Source organism: Tenrec ecaudatus, chromosome 16, assembly GCF_050624435.1.
Source record: "Tenrec ecaudatus isolate mTenEca1 chromosome 16, mTenEca1.hap1, whole genome shotgun sequence".
Classification (NCBI taxonomy): Eukaryota; Metazoa; Chordata; class Mammalia; order Afrosoricida; family Tenrecidae; genus Tenrec; species Tenrec ecaudatus.
In genome coordinates, this window is record NC_134545.1 from 71,028,371 (window position 1) to 71,048,172 (window position 19,802).

At 38.7% G+C, this 19,802-nt stretch overlaps 1 protein-coding gene across 2 annotated transcripts in view; it reads right to left on the reverse strand.

The window, feature by feature from the left end:
- Positions 1-19,802, reverse strand: part of PRKG1 (protein kinase cGMP-dependent 1) — a 1,325,949-nt gene that overhangs the window by 1,116,781 nt on the left and 189,366 nt on the right. For both annotated transcript variants that reach the window (XM_075534995.1, XM_075534994.1), the window contains exon 2: positions 3,150-3,316. In XM_075534995.1, the coding sequence (XP_075391110.1) occupies positions 3,150-3,316 (167 nt within the window). The remainder of the gene's footprint in view (positions 1-3,149; positions 3,317-19,802) is intronic.

Genomic DNA, 19,802 nt, shown 5'->3' on the forward strand with positions numbered 1-19,802 from the left:
TAAAAGATAATTAAGTCTGATATCTGTTTAAGAACATAAATTGCTCTCAAGTACTCTATAAGAGTAATTTATGTATTTGAAAACATAATTTTAACGTGAACAGAACAAATTAATCTATTTACACTACTGTGCTAAGAAGCTATTTTAAACTACCCTTATCAAAACCTAAGATTGAAACACCTAACCAGCAATTATATGTAATTGAAAGTGACACAGCTCATTTTGATTAAGAATATGTAACATACACTTCGCCCATCATTCTAACAAGTGAAATCTAACCACAAGACCATTCTCTTTTGTTAAAACAAAGAAAAACTTTGACACTGGGGTATGCAATGTTATGACACTGGGGACACTGTCTAGCCTAAAATTATAATTATTCAGGCTCATGCCCCACACACTAAGAACACTTCACGTACCTGAAGAGAGAGGGAGTGAAGTAGCCTGAACCTCTATGTGACCTCAGTGTGTTTTACCGAATGTTTTGTGAATAAGCAAACTTCTGAAAGATTGTTTACAAATCATTGTTCCACTGTAAGCACACTGTATGTTCTTCATAACTGTGAGTATTGGCAGATGAAAATAATCTACCTACATCAAAACATTACCAGCTAAAATTTCAGAACATTGAATGTGCTGCTACTACTCTAATGAAAAATGTCTTCAATTAGATCTTTGAAAAGCTTAAATGGCAGGATGTTTTATTTTTAATTATTTGGGCCTAAGAGTATTGACCCACAAACATCCAAAGGTACACTGATATGGTTAGACTAAGAGCCTGAGGATCTTGACATCAATTGATGTGACTGCAGTCATTTTACTGAGCTTCACGGAAGGCAGGCAACAGCATGTTTGAGAAAGCTCTGACTGAATACTGATCCACTATTTAGAACCTTGTTTTTAAAAATGTAATCAAGAGAGTTACTATTTAGTCAATTTAGCAGAAAGGGAAGATAAATAAAGTTTTATTCAAATTAGCTTTCAATGATGTGAGAAATTTGAGTATATTGATATTCACCTCGTTAGGAAGCAATAAGCCTAACAGCTAAAACTCTAAGTTCAGACACTGGTTATCAACGAGTGAGGAGACAGGCAAATTATTTAACTTCATCAAGAATCATTCCCTCCATCTATCAAATGGGGATAATAAATATTAGTCACAATCTTATCGAATGGTAAGAATTAAATATATATTATATATGGGAAGCTTAAGAAACTATGCTGTACTTGTTGGGCATTGTTCTAAACACTCAATAAATATTAGGTATTGTTTAGAAGCTTCTTTTAATAAACTATATTGCAATATAGTTTGGAAATATGTTTTTAAGATATATTTAAGATGAAGAAAACAAAAATGGAGACTTTTCAAATAACTGTGATGAGCATTTAGAAATAGCTAAAGTAAGCATTCTTTTATACAACAGCTACGTTCTTGAAATCTAAAGATGTTTGCCAGTAAAAACATCTTTAAAAAGGAAATTCTGGGAAGTCACTGATATAATTTCAAAGTGCTGTAAACCTTATTTCTACTTCTCAGTGGTTCTTACCACTCTCCTCCGATGTGTCCCACTCAGCACCGAGCCAATGCTTCCATTCCCAGTTCTTCCACGGTGTTATCAACCTTTCTACTCTGCCCACAAATTCCAGCACGATGAAATTCCATCCCCTTTCCTTGCAGCCATCTGCCATGCATCTATTGTTGATATCTTTGCTTATTTTATATTGTTGACTACTAGAAGAAAATCTATGTGAGTAGTTATATCCCTTGGGCCTGCAGGAGCCTTTTACAAGATTGATATACATGGTTTAAACCATAGGAACAAGTATAAATATAAAAAACTTGAAAATTGAATACCTATATATGACAAAAGCGATAGAAAGAAAAATACACTGAATAAAAATACTAAAATTATTTTTACAGCCACGCATCTATAGAAAAAACAATATTATTAGATCATGTTTTACAGTTTATAGTAGACATTCATTCAAACTGCTTTGCTGTAATGTCCAACAATGCTGTAAGGAAGGTAGAAGGTAGGGATTTTCAACCTCAGCAGTAAGGACATTTTAAGGCAGATTATTCTTTATTGTGAGCAAATGTTGTATTGATCAGCAACTCCAGCCTTTACCGACTGGATGCCAGCAGCATCTTCCCCTCCCCAAACCGTGACCATCAAAAATCTTTCCAAATACTGGCCAATATTTTCTTGGACAAAAATCATCCCTAGCTTCAAGAAAGAATAGCAGACAGAACGAGTATATCATTATTGCAAATTTTATAGTCGAAACTCAAGAGAAATGATGTGACTTTTCCAAAATATGAATTCAAGGGTGTAAACTTGATATCTATGGGACTATACCATAATTGTCTTGCGTAAATCATTAATTGCCACTTAAACCAAATGTGATCCTTGCATGACAACTATCGGAGCCACCTCTGAGCTCCCTTCTTCTGACTGATGTGGTCATTATAGCTGTCTTCTTTCTTCCCACCAATTGAAGATATGTCATTATAATTCCAGGCCAAAAATAAGCCTCTGAAAATTCACCGAGGCATGGAACATATTTACACGGGATATGTCGCAATATTTTTCAAAGTTGTTTCTATCTTAGTATACAAGGTGCATGACATAGGCTACGGTTCTTATTAATTAGTTCATATGCAATCGGTCTGACACTATTGTACATACAATACACCAAAAACAAACTGTCTTTTCTTTTGTAGAAGAATCCGATCGGGAGAGCTCTCCATCTATCGCAAGTTAAAGGCAGCACTGAAGACAATTAGATTATCTGACCAAAGATACTACTAACAGTTTTGAACTCAGTAAGCTTGCTCAACAATTTGATTGTGTGCAGCTTTATTCCTTTTAATGAAAAGAGTTTTTCCTTGCACGTTACTGTCCTTTTCCTATGTGTGAAAAATCCTGGGAAATGAGATGAATTCTCCTATTCATATTCTAAGCACAAACACTTTGTACAATTAGTTAAGCACCGTATCTAGCAGTGTCTCACAGCTTTTCGAACTGTTTCTGAACAAAAGAAAGAACAATGCAATTGTCCCATGGAGCCCACTGCCATCTGTGTGCAGGCTGATAAGATGAACAGAGAATATTTGAATGTTGAATGATCGAGGTTAGAGACCATACCTTCCATGACATACACCAGGGATCCCACATCGCCTTCCTTGATGATGCAACTGTCTTTGCCGTACTCCACCGGGTACATACAGTCCACAATCTCCTGGATCTGTGACAGCTCCAAGTTTTTCATAAAATCATTGTCAAGGATGGCCTCCTTTATGAGATCCTTAGACCTGGAACAAGAGAGGGAAGATGTACTGGCAGGTATGGCAAGCTTTTCCATAGTCTGCGGGGTTTGTCAGCGCAGTACAGTGCTCAAGCGCCTGGCAAACGCATTGTCTTATTAGGAGTCCATTGACTTTCCGAAAGACCTTAGAATGAGATAAACACAGGGAAGCATGGAAACATTTGGCATTTTGGCCAGGAAACATTTTCCTTTAAATAAAGTATAATCTAATTAATATATGAGTAACACACTTCAAATCATACAATTCAATTTTCAGAGAGGTATTCCAACCGTAAGGGCTGTAAAAACGCCATCATAAAAACATTTAAAAATGGAATGTGCTATTTAATTGAGGGATAAATAAGAAGTAAACACATCCAAATTCTAGATAACATGGTGTTTTCAGGTATCATATTTCCTATGCGTATAACTTAGGGGCCATAGGTTTCCAAAATGACTGACTGCTTGGCTTTCTGCTTACTTGGCATACAAAAAGATACGTAGAGCTCCCCTGACAATTAAAAACTTTTATACTATAACCCATATTAAAGAGAAAGTGTAGTTATCTGCTTGTGCAGCCCCTCTGGATCACTCCAGAGTCCCCAAGGGAGTATTACCTCCCACTTTGGGAAGCACTCTTATAGAGGAACATCAGGTACATATTGTATCGTGTACAGTGATAGTAAAACAGAATTTCTTTACTAGTGTGTCTCTTCCACTCAAAAGTATACTCCAAGAAGAAGCATTTGATTTCATTTCCCCTGCACTGTATTATTCCCAGTCTTTATCATCACAAAGCCAAAAATAAGGGGTATTCAGGGAAAACTCTTTACAAAAATAATTTAAAGAATTGGATTTCTAATTTGTTTGAAACAACTGGTATAAATGTGATACTTCTTTTGCACACCTTATGACTCATAAGAGAATATTTATTCCATTAAGTAGCTCAACTTGAGGTATCCAAATACATAAAACTATAAAACAAGATGTTTTAAATGTAATATGATTTATAAATGGGATCTAAATACACATTGTCAATAAGGAAGACAGAGGCAGACGCTGTCATTGATAGTCAATAGTTAACAAGAAAGTGTTCCAAACATAATTAATAGATAGTGATAGAATAACAAGTTCCAAATGACTTCCTAAAAGACACACATGCGCGTGTGCGGATACACACATACCCACATGCACACACTCCCAGTGAGCTGATGCTGACTCATGGCAACCCTATAGGATAGAGTAGAGCTGCTCCTATGAGTTCCAACGTGACATCTCTTCCAGGGAGTACAAAGCCCTGTCTTGGTCAAATGGAGCAGCTGGCTGGTGGTCTCTAACTGCTGACCTTGCAGTTAGCAGCCCAACATATAACCACTACAACACAACAGCACTCCTTTTAAAATGAGAGTGGGTGGGGGGAGACCCCAAAATATATTTTATAAATGGTAGATGATAAGGGTGAAAATATCATTGTAACAGCAGTAGTACCTGAGTATGGGTAGGGATGGTACCTGAGCATATAGTAAAGACTGAACCATTATCATAAGGAAATAAACTGTGTGTGAGAAAAAATAACATGCAAATATAATCAGCTCTTCAGTAAATCAATGACTAGATATTTATTACTGTTTGGCTATAATTGGTTTATGCAATATTAATCTGGAGCATTTTATATGGATTGTTTTAAGATATAAGTAGCTGTAATTCTTACTGAAAGAATTGATGGTAATTGAGGATCAGTGACTAAGAACTATGTGGCAGTTACATAATCTCCTGCCAATTTTCAAAAGGGTGGAGTCTAGCCTGTCAATCAGGCCACAGCTCGATGACCTCATTTGGAGGTACAATGGAGATAAATAGTTCACTGGAGGCCAGGTACACTCATTCTATGCAAGACATTCCTGATGACAAGACAGAGGGAGCTACTCTAGAGCCCTGGAGCTGGAAGAGTCATGTAGAGACCCCTGTCAGCATTGAGATGTTTCCACTGCCACTGGATCCACTAGACTTCCCACCCACCGGCCTGTGATATTCCTGCATTCTGTGTCATTGCATGTGTTGTGTGAGTCTGAAGAGGAATGTACAGATTGGTTTGGGACATATGGGCTAATATCGGACTTATGGACTTTATGTGGACTGAGCTGGAATGTTTTCTCAATATACAACTATGCTTTTATATGAAACTATTTCTCATACACATATGAGTATCTCCGAATTTGTTTCTGTAGTCTACTCAGACAAACACAAACTATGATTGAGTCTATTTAAAAAATGATTTTGTGAGACTAACTGACACATGACAGGGCTGTTGAGCTACCTGTTGGTGTACATAGGTATAAGGACAAGAAGAGGGATAATCCTTGTTTGCCAGAATTTTTATATTCCTGAGACACAGAGTCTTGAGTCTTGGATACAAGGTGATAAGATTGTATCCATCCATGGTCTTCATAGGATTGCCTTTCTTAATTATCTGTACCATCCTGACATCAAAAATGCACTAGCACCTTAATATTGACTCCTGAGATAATCTTTTGTTTAAGAATAATTTTTCTAAATGCCAATGCTGATTAGATCATCAGGAAATTAATTTTAGTCAAATTGCATCAAATTCTCTTTATGAATTTTTTTATCTCAGCAACTTAGGCCATACAATGAATTCATAATCTCTATCATAATAAGGACTGGACGTTGTCAACCTCAGAAACTCAAACTCATTTAGCTGCAGATGTTTCTTATCCTTTGGGATATAGTAATAGCTTTCTATTAAAGATCTAAGTTCTAGGAATGCATTAAGATTGGAAATACAGTTGGCTTCCAAGAATACTATTAGCTCAGTCAAAGATGCATGAAGATAACCACTTTTTCTCACTCATAAACAGCACTATTGACCTATTCTATAAAGTGAAACCATGAAGCGTAACATACTCCCTTAGAATTACTGAAATTTTTCTGAGTGTTTTCAAAGAGTACCCCTAGGGAGCTATGCAGTGTTCTGGCTTCTCAAATTTCCTTTTAGTTGAAGGACATGTAATCCCTGGTCTCTGAAGTAGGAAAGCAGAGGCTTTTGCCTATGGCCTTTGTGACTTCAAATCAAACTGATCAGTATATGTCAGCACACTTACGGCCTTCATATAAGGATTGTCCAGGAACATATTTGTCTCTGGGACTTCTTGCACCATCTGTGTATTACAACCAAAAGCTGTGCTTGGCAGTTCGTGATACTTGAAACTCTGCCTCGTTATCTCATTTCCCTTTAAGTCCTTCCCCATTGAGGGTTAGAGGCCTTAGATCAATTATCCTTAGTCTCCACTTACGCCAACATAATTTAGATATAATCGATCAAGGCTTCCAGACAACTCACCTCCAAATCTATTTTTCCCCCAATGAAATGGTCTAAGACACTGACTGAACCTAAGATATGATTCTGCATGTAAGATCGATGGTCCTGTCTTATCAGTACAGGAACTGGGGGGGGGGGGGATGCTGAAATCACATGTCCCATAAATTAGCTATAATCAAGAGTATATTTTCAAACCTTTGACAAGCATTTGGCAGCCAGTTCTGGGAGGTATAAGAAGCAAATAGAAAGATCCGGATGTTTTTACACTTTCTACCTGCTTCTATATAGAAATTGTGATTTTTCAAAATAACTATTTACATTCTATACCCCCAAATTCTGGCTCTTTTAAATCCAAACACTCAGAAAAGTGCATTGGTAGCCCTATTGATTTGTCATGATTAAATTGTCAACATCTGAAATTGTGGCCATAAAGAGATCTGTGATGGCAAACCTGCTCTCCAGGAAAAACAAAAGAAAAACCTTGTCTCTGCCGAGTTTGCTAATTTTCATGGTGTGCATAAAACCACCACAGACAATTTCAAGCTACCAATAGGAAGTCAACCTGATTGCAAAATTCCTTAAAATCTAATAAAAATTAGACTGCATTGACGAGTACAAGTTGATTTTAACACACTACTGAGATAGATAGTTTTTACTACCCTAAGAAGTTTAGGTTTGTTTCGGTGTGTTTGGGTCTGTTGAATTTATAAATTCTGGTACCAACATGATAATCTCCCTCTCATTATATGCTCATTCAGTGACATACTGTTCCCAGATAACTTAGAGCTCAGATTAGTCATACATCTTACAAACCCTCAAATTTTGGAAAAAGAGGTTGAAAGTCTATTTCCTCATTCACATATATTACAGAAAAAGCCCCTGAACAGCAGAGACTAAGCAATAGAAATTGCCTGCCCATCAAAGAACAAAAAATCATACCATTGGGTGCACACCTCCATGATACAATTGCTGAGGACAAACGGGTGCATAAACAAATGTGGCGAAGAAAGCTGATGGTGCCCAGCTATCAAAAGAGATAGTGTCTGGGGTCTTAAAGGCTTGAAGGTAAACAAGCGGCCATCTAGCTCAGAAGCAACAAAGCCCACATGGAAGAAGCACACCAGCCTCTGCGATCACGAGGTGTCAAAGGGAGCAGGTATAAGGCATCATCATCATCAAAAAAAAATCTTACCACAGTGAATGAAGGGGGAAGTGCAGAGTGGAGACCCAAAGCCCATTTGTAGGCCACTGGAGATCCCCTCACAGAGGGGTCTAGAGGAGGAGATAAGTCAGTCAGGGTGCGACATAGCAATGATGAAGAATACAGCTTTCCGCCAGTTCCTAAATGCTTACCCACCCACCCCCCTGCTATCAAGATCCAAATTCTACCTTGCAAGTCTGGATAGAGCAGAGGTTGTACACTGGTGCAGACAGGAGCTGGAGGCACAGGGAATCCAGGGTGGATGATACCTTCAGGACCAGGGGTGTGAGGGGTGATACTGGGAAGTTAGAGGGTGAGTGGGTTGGAAAGGGGGAACCGATTACAAGGATCTACATGTGACCTTCTCCCTGGGGGGCGGACAACAGGAAAGGGGGTGAAGGGAGATGCCGGATAGCACAAGATATGACAAAATAATAATTTATAAATTATCAAGAGCTCATGAGGGATGGTGGAGCAGGAATGGAGGGGAAAAAAGAGGACCTGATGCAAAGGGCTTAAGTGGAGAGCAAATGCTTTGAAAATGATTAGGACAAAGAATGTACAGATGTGCTTTATACAATTGATGGATGTATATGTATGGATTGTCATAAGAGTTGTATGAGTCCCGAATAAAATGTTAAAAAAAAGAAAAAGAAGGAAAAAAAAAAGAAATTGCCTGCCTACTTAATCTTAGGAGGCGGGGAGGGGGAAGCAATTCTAGGGTGAGTCTGAAGAAGTACACACCTATCCCTCTAATAATAGAGCCAAGATGAATAACTTTTACTAATATTAGAAATATTATTATTTTATAAATATAAGGCCATATCATGTAATAGGTTAACAAACTCTAACCAGCAAGAGTGCTATTTCAAGGAATCAAGAACGCTGGTCCCAACGAGGTGGTGTGGAAATCCTACTCAGCTGAAGGCTGCACGTCAGTAGCCATAGATGGAAACGAATTTTCAAGGATCAGAAAGAAAGCTTGTGTGTGGTTGAAAACCGATGGAAACTGATAGAAAGAATCACAGAAACAGGGGCCAGGTTTTAGCCACAGGAAGCTGGGGACCTTTCATACTATACAGAAGAAATTAATTTTATTATATAAGCTACAGGAAGCCAGAAAGGACTATAAGAAAAGGTACGATTTAAAGACAATATCACACACAAAAAAGAACAATTGCATTTCATCATGTAGTGTAGCAGAATTATTATTGTCATATACTCATGGCATTTTTATAAATGAAGCTCTTGGGAACCAGTATCCCATAAATGTTTCATTCATTTGGATTCCAATTACTGACTCTTGGGTAACTGTTGCATTAGGTAAAAATTAGGGCTTATCTCCAATTGTAAGAGCTATCACAAGAGGCCTAAGAGTCCATCCACCCTATTTGCACCTTCAATTTTGATTAGTTTCCCATTTCATCACCACTAAGTATGCCAAAAACAACTTTGCCCAGAAAAGTAAGAATTAACCTCTGATCTCTCAGTTTGACAATGATTTTCAGGAACTCAAATTAAAAATCAAGTTATTAATGCTACGAAACATAGACATCAACCAAAGCACAATGTAGTAGAGAAACTTATATGATCAACTTTGTGACTAAAATATGTGTAGAGAATTAGGGAGCCCTGTTGGCATAGGGGTGTGCAATGTGTGGCTGCTAACCTCAAGAGGGGCCTGAAAACTGACCCGCCACTCTGGGAGAAAGATGAGGCTGTCTCGGCCCATGAAGCCTCCCAGCCTTGGAAACCAAAAGGCCAGCTCTACTCTGTCCTGTAGGGTCACTATGAGTTGGAAATGATTCTTTGGCAGTGAGTTTGTATTACATATAGAATTTTTTACTACTATGAAACACTTTTATTGGGGGCTCTCACATCTCCCACCACAATCCATACATCCATCCATTGTGTCAAGCACATTTGTACATGTGCTGTCATCATTTTCAAAGAATTTTCTTTCTACTTGATATCAGCTTTTCATTTTCCCCCTCCCTCCCCCGCCTTCCCTCCCTCATGAACCCCTGATAAGTTATAGATTATGATTTTAATATCTTATATCGGCCTCTGTCGCCCTTCACCCACTTTTCTGTTTTCATCCCCCTGGGAGGAGGTTATATGTTGATCCTTGTGATCAATTTCCCGTTTATCCCCCAACTTCCTCTATCCTCCTGGTATCTCTATTCTCATTGTTGGCCTTGAGAGGTTTATCTATCCTGGACTCCCTGTGCTGGGGGCTCTTATCTGTAGCAGTGTGCATGCTCTGGTCTAATCCAGTTTGTAAGGTAGAATTGAGGTCATGATAGTGGGGGGAAGGAAGCATTAAAGAACTAGAGGAAAATTATGTGTTTCATTGGTGCTATAAAGCACCCCGACTGGTTCATTTCTTTCTTGTGACTCTTTTGTGAGAGGATATCTAATTGTCTACAGATGGCTTTGGGTCTCCACCACACAAACACACACACACACCCTTCACATTGGGTATGATTTTGTTCTGAGTCTGAGCTGCCTGATACCTGATCCTATCAACACCTCATGATCACACAAGCTGGTATGCTTCGTCCATGTGGGCTTTGTTGCATTTCAGCTAGATGGCCACTTGTTTATCTTCAAGCCTTTAAGACCATAGAGACTATATCTTTGGATAGCTGGGCACCATCAGCTTTCTCCACATTTTCTTATGCACCCATTTTGTCTTCAGCGATCATGTCAGGAAGGTGAGCATCACAGAATGCCAGATTATTAGAACAAAGTGTTTTTGCGTTGAGGGTGTACTTTAGTCAAGACTCAATGTCCATCTGAAACCTTAATTCTTAAAATATAGATATAAGTACATAGATCTATTCCCCTTTCATTATATATAAATATATTTACATGTGTACATGCCTGTCTTTAAACCTCTATAAATGGCCTTTGCCTCCTCGTCTTTCCTCTTACTCTGCTCTTGTCCCACCATCATGCTCTGCCTTCATTTGGGTTTAGTAATTCCTCACTGCTACACTGACCTTGATTAAGCCCTACTAGGCATCCTACACCCTTCTCTCCATTGATTATAGTTTACTTGTAGTTTCCTTGTCCCTGGGTTCATTCCCCCTCACTTCCTTTCTCCCACCTCCCCTTCTTCCGTATCCCCCCAGAATCATCAGTCCCATTCTTATTGTCTCCAAATTGTTTATCCCACCTATCTTCTCCAGATAGACACGCAGAGACATTAATAAGCACAAAAACCAGGCAAAGCCAAACAAAACAACAAAGTATGTCTAAACCAATGAAGAGGGATCAAAGGGGAGGGGAACACATCCTGGCCCACCAAGCCCCAAGGATGATATTCCTGCTCAGAGCAGACAATGCACAGAGAGGAGCATAGGACCAGCTCCACCACAAGACACCATCCATGTCCCTCACTGAATTATAGCACTACAGGGGATAACACTTGAGACACAGTGTGGCGAAACACTAAGGGCATGCAACAGAGCAGCAAGGGGAGCAAAGTGATGAAATCCCCGGGGAGTACCAAAATACACTTTGGAGACAGAATGTGGCACCCCATCAGACTCAACTGGAAAAAACTCATAAAGGGCAATAAGTGGATCTTGAACTATTGATAGGCTTTTCCATTTTTGTCGGTGGCTTTCTTTTTGTTGTTGTTGCTATTTTGTTGTTTTTTTCTTGTTGTTTTTACACATAGAATTTTACAGCCTTCAGTAGATCGCTTTGACACTCAACAGCATTGGGGTGCAAATGCCAGGAGACTCGATGGGTGTTGTTTCAAAGTCACATAGTTCCGTGCTGTGCACTCCCCACGAAGAGTCCATAGTTCTATCACTCCAGGAGAGTCTTTTCAGGGACTCTTTACCCTTTCTAGCCCCAGTAATCACTGCAGCAGGATAATCCCATCTTCCTATTGTGAAATATTTGATAATTGCCTATAAGTGAAAAAAGCCAATGGAGTAGTTCCCTTGCTGTCACAACTTAAAATACTCTATAGGTCAGTGGTTCTCAACTTCCTAATACCGTGACCCTTTAATCCAGTTCCTCATGTTGTGGGGACCCCCCCAACCATAAAATTGTTTTCATTGCTACTTCATAACTCTAATTTTGCTATGGTTATGAATCAGGCGACCCTGTGAAAGGGTTGTTCGACCCCCAAGGGGGTTGTGATCCATACTTGAGAACTGCTGGTGTAGGTGAATCTCATTTCTGGAAAAAATTACATATGTGTAATATTTTATATATATACACAGGATTGATCCTCATATCAAAACATATATTATATCAAAAACATATTTATACCCATATCAAAACATCCATAAAGAAATCAAACTATTTTGGTATTTCCAAACAACATCAGTATTTGATACAAAACTTGGGAATTACTGGGCCAAAAGATATGATGGCAACATAATTCCTGGGTGACCAGTGATCTTAATTCTATGTCTTTTACATAATTGCATAGATATATCAGGTGCAAATATCTTCTTATTTTTCACCTATAATACTTTTAAAAAGATGATTATCTAAATAAAATTGAGAAATTCTAATTTTAAAAGAAACCAATGACTAGGATAAGGGGAAGGTGGCTAGCACATAAAATATTTATTTGTCTAAATGTCACTCAGGTGATTATTTACTCATTCCCCTCTTTACAAAGACTCTCACGTTATTATTGCTGACTAGAAACCATTCTAACTAACTCTGTGACCAAGGGCTAGATTCTCACAAAAGGAGGAGATATGTACTGAGTAAGAGGAAAATGTTATTGTTCTTTGAAGGTGTTCACAAACTTACAAAAGGTCAATAGTAAAAGTATCTCATTCAATAATTAAAACATTCACTTCTCCAGAGATGCATCTTGCCTATAATTCACACTACTAAGCCTAATTTGAAATGTGGCAGTCCAAAAATCCAAATAAAACTCTTGCCCTACAAATACATGGAAGTAGAACTGCAAGGTTTCTTATGAGTACTAGAAAGTACTTTGCCTACATTCAACAAGACCATGAACATTACATGGCAGAACAGAAGAAGCACACAGCCTGATCTAGTATGAATCAACCCTGCTTCTCTCGTGTAGATACTAAAACTTCAGAGTGGAGAAATGATCAGAAGGGACGGATGATTTAGCTTATATTTTATTACAGTTGAGATTTAGTGCTTCAAAACAACGCTTTTCCTTCGATACAACATAAAAAGAGTGGTATCTTTAACAAGGTCACCATGATCACAGTATGAATTTCTTTAGGTTTCTCAGCATTCTGGACAACCAGGACTCTAAGGCAGAGACTGCATGCCATGCCATTGTCATCTACACCTTTGAACCCCAACGGATTGCACTGCTGTGTTATGCATTCTTACTGTAATTATTACAATGGTTTGATTTAAAATTGATATATAGGAAATTATTTTAGTCAAACTATTGTTCAGACGCTTCTCAAATTTAATCACTGGGATAAATTATCTTGCATTCAAATTTTAGATTAATCAAGCAGAAAGAGAGCAACATGTTTCTCTGCGAACACCCCGACTCTTCCTCTCAAATGAGTAGACTTCCTCTTGGCCACAATGGTGACTTGGACAATTCACTATTCCCACTCTGGTGATACTCCAGAACAGTAAAGCCAAACGTACCCACACTAGAATGACTCAAGAGACAGATCCCCAATAACATGATTAAAATATATAAAATAAAAATAAATAAAACTCTAAAAAATGAAAGACAGATTATTTGGTTTGATGGACATAGTTACATTACTTGTCTAAATATATGACTTTGCCTTAGCAGACTTTAATACATTAGGCTGAGTTTGGATAAAGGGAGATGATGGGGACAGGGTAAATTAAAATGTATTGCTAAAAAATCAGAGAAAGCTTTATTAAACAAATAATAACAACGTATAAAACTATTCTCGACATAGTCTCCACCTAGGCCTATGAACATCCAAAGGCAGGGTTTTCTTTTCTCTAATCCTTTCCTGAAGAATTTTGTGCTCTTTGATTTATACCACATCACCACCACAATTTCAGTAATGTCAAGAAACTCATATCAGGATGCCTTTCAATGTTCTTTGAGTTTGGGGAACAAAAAAAAGTCGAAGAGGGCAACACCCAGATGTAGAGTGGGTGGTTTATGAGTTTTCCATTCAATTATCATAGGCCAGTCCTTGATACCCAAATTAGCATGGGTCATTCTCAACGAAAGAGGAAGTGCATTTGCATGATGGAGAAAAATTCCTCTGAACAAATGCCTTGGCCTTTTTCTCATAGATGTAGCTCCCATTTTTTCTTAAATTTCTTGCTAATAAGTCCCTGTGGAAGTTACATAATCCCCTTTCAACTTGAGGATATTAAGAGTGCAGGGGTGGAGTCTAGCCTGTCAATCAGATTGCAGCCTGTGATGTTTCCTTGTAGGCATGGCCTTCGCATGAGGATTCTGGGAACTTCCCCTCTCGCTCTGCCTTCATCTTCCTGTTGACAAACTGCTCATTTGGAGACTTGCTGAGAGCTTCCAGAGCTCTCTTTCTCTGAGTCACCTTCCTGTTGAAAAGCCACACTTGGAGACCTGGAGGATCCGAGTGGAGACAAGTGCCAGCACTGAGATTTTTCCAACGCCATGGGATCCACAAGACTTTGCACCCACCGGCCTGTGAGCTTCCTGCATTTTACATCATTCCATGTAACTGTGTGCATCAGAAGAAGGATTTATGAACTAGTATTGAACTTATGGGCTAATGGTGGATTTATGGACTTGATCTGGACTTAACTGGGATGTTTTATTAATACTTAATTACTCTTTGATATATACTCTCTCTTACACATATATGAGCGTCCCTGGATTTGTTTCTCAAGTCAACCCAGACTAACAGACTGATTGTCCTGTGCCCTTTCAGAAAATCTTTCTAGATTAACCCTTGGAAATTCCCTACAGTAATTCCAAAAACCTGAGCTATCTTCTCTGCCTTGAATTTAATTGACCTAACGTGTCTCCCCCACCTCCACTCCTCTTGGAAGCTGTTTCGATAGGACCTTGAAAAAAAAATTTAAGGCAGCCTACTGAGACTAAGACAGGTGTGTTACTGAAAGAACTCGATTGCAGCCATCCACAGAAAGCAGACATGTCTAAACACCTTTCTTGTGCAATAAATGCATGCATGCATGCATGAACTGGGACCCTAGTACAGTGCTTTTAACATATTTTTCTTATCATCATATATTGGGAAATTTTGCAAATTACTTTTTTTTACCTAAAAGATCATTGGCCTAATTGTAAAAGCTCTGTGATTTCTAAACTGCTTAAGCAAAAATTAACTCCAAAACAACCACAACATGGAGTCATTATTATAAAAGTTGTACTGAGGGGGGGAGGGGAGTCTGTTGCCAAGGAGACATGACAACTCATAGTGTCCCACTATTTACAATGATATTTTAATGTGGTTACTCTGTGCTCATTAATATGAGAGAACATTATGTCATTTAACTCTTACAGTGATCCCCTAATGTGGCCAAGGTGGAACTGAGGCTCAGAGTGGTTACATAACCAGCCCAATGTTGTAGTTTGTGAGTCAAGTCAGGATTTTAAAATAAATTTATTTGACTTCCAAGCACACCCTCTCCTAAATGGTCTGACTTCTGAGCCCACAACACTACACTGTATTGACAATTTGAATAATTTACCCCAATTATAAAATTCAAAAGCAAACATTCTTCTCACTTAGTTCTAATTCTACAATAGTGACAATGTTATATTTAAATAATATGACCTTTTATCTGCATAGAGCAATTCATGCTTTCAAAATAATTACACATTTCACCTTTCCCTTCATCCTTGCCACACACCTATAAGGTAGGTAGAACAGATGTCAGTATTCGCTCCATTGTTCATATGGAGAAAAAAAAAAGGCCCAAGAAGGTTAGATGCCAAGCAGAAATCAGACCCCACTGGCTACCAACCTGAAATAAAAACACTTTTCGAAATTTCTTTTACTATACAAACACATACCTTCATTCATTCATTCATTCACCCTCTAGCTGGCTTGCAGCTCTAGGTATCCCCTCCCTCTCATTCTCCTCCAGCTGCATCTCTGTTTCTCTCAGCTTACAACCAATCGAGATCAAACTAACTGGGATAAAGGCTCAACGAATCCACCTCCCTCGCACTAGACAGGATGAGGGCCACGATGACAATCATGCTGTGGCTAAGCAAATTTCCATGATGCTCATTCGGAGAGATTCCCTCTCTGGTCGATCAATTTGTAGGGGTACCTTCATTGGAATTCCACATAAAAAGGAAATTCCTATTTTGCTTATACAATGAGAAAGATTAACTTTTAAAAGCATTTTTGTAACTAATATAATTAGTACCCTGTAATACAGACATAAAATCCCCAGCATTACAGGTGTTAAGCATTTGGCCACTAACCTAAATCAGAAGGAAAATATAGCAGTCTGTTTCTATAAATATTGTAGTCTTGACAAACCTGCGGGGCAGTTCTACATTGTCCTATGGGGTCTCTGGGAGTCAGAATTGATTCAACAACAAGGCGGTTGCTTGTTTGTGGGACTTTTTAACTATCAAGATGTCATGGGAAGGCTGAATAGAGTTTCTGAACTTGAGATGCTGTTGTGCATGTATCACATCTGATCCTCCCACTAAGAATTTACAGAGAAAAATAGTCATCCTAGTGTGAAAATTAGTGGATGTGACATTTAACTTCTGGGCCACGTTTCCTTAATACCAGGTTACACTGGGTTCATCAACTGGCCTTTATAAAGTGGTCCGCTCAGTCAGACCTTTGTATTATTTGAGAATTCACTCATTTATTCATTCATTCACCAATCACATATTTCTTAAGTGTCTTTCCTATAACACTGAGCTGTAGATTAGGTATATCACAGAAGGAATGGAAATAGCTGAAGCTCTCAGTGTTTTATAGATAGAATGATTTAAAAAGAGAGCAAACAAATAAATAAGGGAAGAAAAGTCAAGTCTTTGTAATTTTGCAAACTGAGCGCTGAATGCAAAATAAAGACTATTTAGGAGATGAAATGAAAGCCTGTCCAAATAGGAAATTTTAGGCTGAGATTTATAGATAAGAAGAACAAAGGAAGAGATGGTCTTAATGAAGAATACTCTAAGCAGAGGAACCAAATATTTTCAGGTCTGGATTAATAAAGAAGACTGTGAGCTACAAACCTTCTGATCAATAGAAGGAATTTCAGGACATTTATTTGGGTGACATACACATGGTCTACTTAGGACATGGCATTGCAGTGATAGGAAACAGTTGAATTATTAGTGAAACTGAAGCCCACTAAAGGGGTCTTACAGCCCTGGTGATGTAGTAGGTTATAATTTGAGCTGTAAACTACAGGTCAGCAGTTCAAAACCACCAGTCACCCCACCAGAGAACTCTAAGACTTTCTGCTCCCACAGAGATTTAAAGCCTGGAAAGCACACAGGTGTCATTCTACTCTGTCTTAGAGGCTCACTGTGAGGCTGAATTGACTCAATGAACGTGAGCTTGGAGTGTTTTAGTTAACAAGGGTGATGAGAAACGTGATGGGATTTATGTCTGAAAAATATCACTGAGATTTCGGTTAATGGGTTCGAGAAGTTGAGGCAAAGGAGAGGGGAAAGAAAGTTCAAAGGAGATGCTTTTCCACTATTCAAAGACACCCTAATAATAGCCTAGAGTAGATTATTGTGACAATTACAGTCAATGAAACCAAGGTAAATCCTCAGTGAGCTGGACTGAGGCTTTACCAATGAACTCAGCAGCAAATCACTGGTATATACCAACGGTCAAGAGGAGGGTGACCTGTCACCATCTGGCAATGTGTCCTTCTCTTCCGCATAAGGACACCATGAGTCAGAGGACACTGGATGATGACTAACAACAGGTGCGGGCAGCAACAGGAAATGCAGAAGGGAGTGCGAGTAAACTGAAAACCTAGTTTGCAAACAGAAGCTATAGAATTTCCTTACAGATTTCATATGGGCATTAGAAAATTGTCCTGGCTTGAATTATATTGGACCTACTTGTTGACATGACTTAGTCAGATAAAAACCACAGATCCTGGGGAGCAGTGAAAACCAGAAGAAGGGTAGAGAAAGAGCAGGGCATCGAGTATATTGAAAAATACTGAAGCATTTCAAAGAAGAATTCCCAGCTGGACATATTTTCCAATGTAATTAGTTTTAAATCATTGAAATTTCCAGCCATGACATAAATGGTCTTCATTACAAATGAATATGGTTGCTTCGCTGTCATAATAATCATCATCATCATTTTCCACTGTAGTCTTTGTAAAGTAATACTTAAGTACTTTTACTATGGCTTTATTTATCAGATGACTTTGAACACAGGGGTATCGTCATTACTGAAATTTGCTTTCAAACAGGATTTCTTTTAAAAAGTCAATAAGACTTACTGTCACCCTGGCCACCAAAAAACAACTATACGTATACACACCACAAACCAAATCACAATAGACTACAGTTGGTCAAGTTGAATTCGGTAAGGTTACCAGGTGGGAAGGTAACAACAACATCTGTCCAACAAAGTCCCAAACAGCCTAAATTCTTCTTCATTTACCAGCGCAGCATAGGAAGCTAAATAAAAATCAGACTTTCATCTTAGCAGTAAAAAGGACTGTTCGGTGTTTCAGAAGTATATTTGTTAGCAAGCTGACAGGGTCAGCCATGCAAAAAAAAGCTTTTTAACATACTTGATCCTCATATCAAGTTCGTGAGGATTAAAAAAACAGAAACCATTCAGTAGGAAAGCAGGCAAGAGAGAAATGAAAGTGACTCAATATTAATCATAACGTTGACTCACTTGACATCATATAAGCCTCATTACCCTCCCCGCCACTTATTTCCTAAGCTTTCAATTGTATTGTAAATGAGACCATTCAAGAAATGACGGCACCATAAGGATCATTAAAAGTTCTGTTCCAAATATAGTATTTGGGAGTTATAAATGTCAGTCAAGCACAGCCTTCCTTCACAGTTAATAAAATGAATATCTGGGCTTACTTTTGACCCTGGGTTATTGTCATATTCATTTTTTGTTCCTTATGTTAATAAGGAAGACTGAGGAAGACTCCATGTGTTCAAATTATGGTTCTGTTGAAGGACATTGAAAGTACCAGGGACTTCCAAAAGAACGGATCTGTCTTGGAAGAGGTAGCGTTGGAATGTGCCTTAGAGGCAAGGATGGCTAGACTTTGGACATGTTGTCAGGAGAGGCCAGTCCCTGGAGAAAGACATCCTGCTTGGGAATGTGGAGGGCAGCGAAAAAGTGGGAAGCCCTCAACAAGCGGGACTGGCACAGTGGCTACAATAGGCTCAAACATAAGAACAAGTAAGGGGCTGTCAAGGACTGGGCAGTGTTTCCCTCTGCTGTGCATGGGCTCCCCATGAGTCAGAACCAAGTCCTCAACTTCCATTAAAAAAAAAACCAAAACAGCTCACTGCCATTGTGTCAACTGCCACTAAAAAGCAACAACAACAAAACTCACTGCCATCAAGTCAATGCCAACTCAAAGCGACCCCATAGGACTGGCTAGACCTGCCCCCATTGTCCAATGGGGCGGCTGGTAGTTTTGAACCGCTGACTTTTGGGATTGTAACCAAACTTGTAACCGCTAGGCCACCATGGCTCCAGGTAAACTTCCAGAGTACTGTAATTTTTTTTTCCAGATAGTGTACCCAAGTAAATAACATACAGAGGCATGTAACAAGCAGACTTGATAAAATTATATTAAAAGTTCTAACATAGTACGCGAATGTTTACATTTCACATAACTCTAACAATGTTTCCATAAGTGAATTTTGGTCTTATCAGTCCCCATTTTATTGTGTCTGCATAATGATGATATAAGTCATGGCCAAGAAATCATGGCTTGAGTTTGATAGTACCCCTTAATCAGAGAAAGAAGCATGTGAAACTG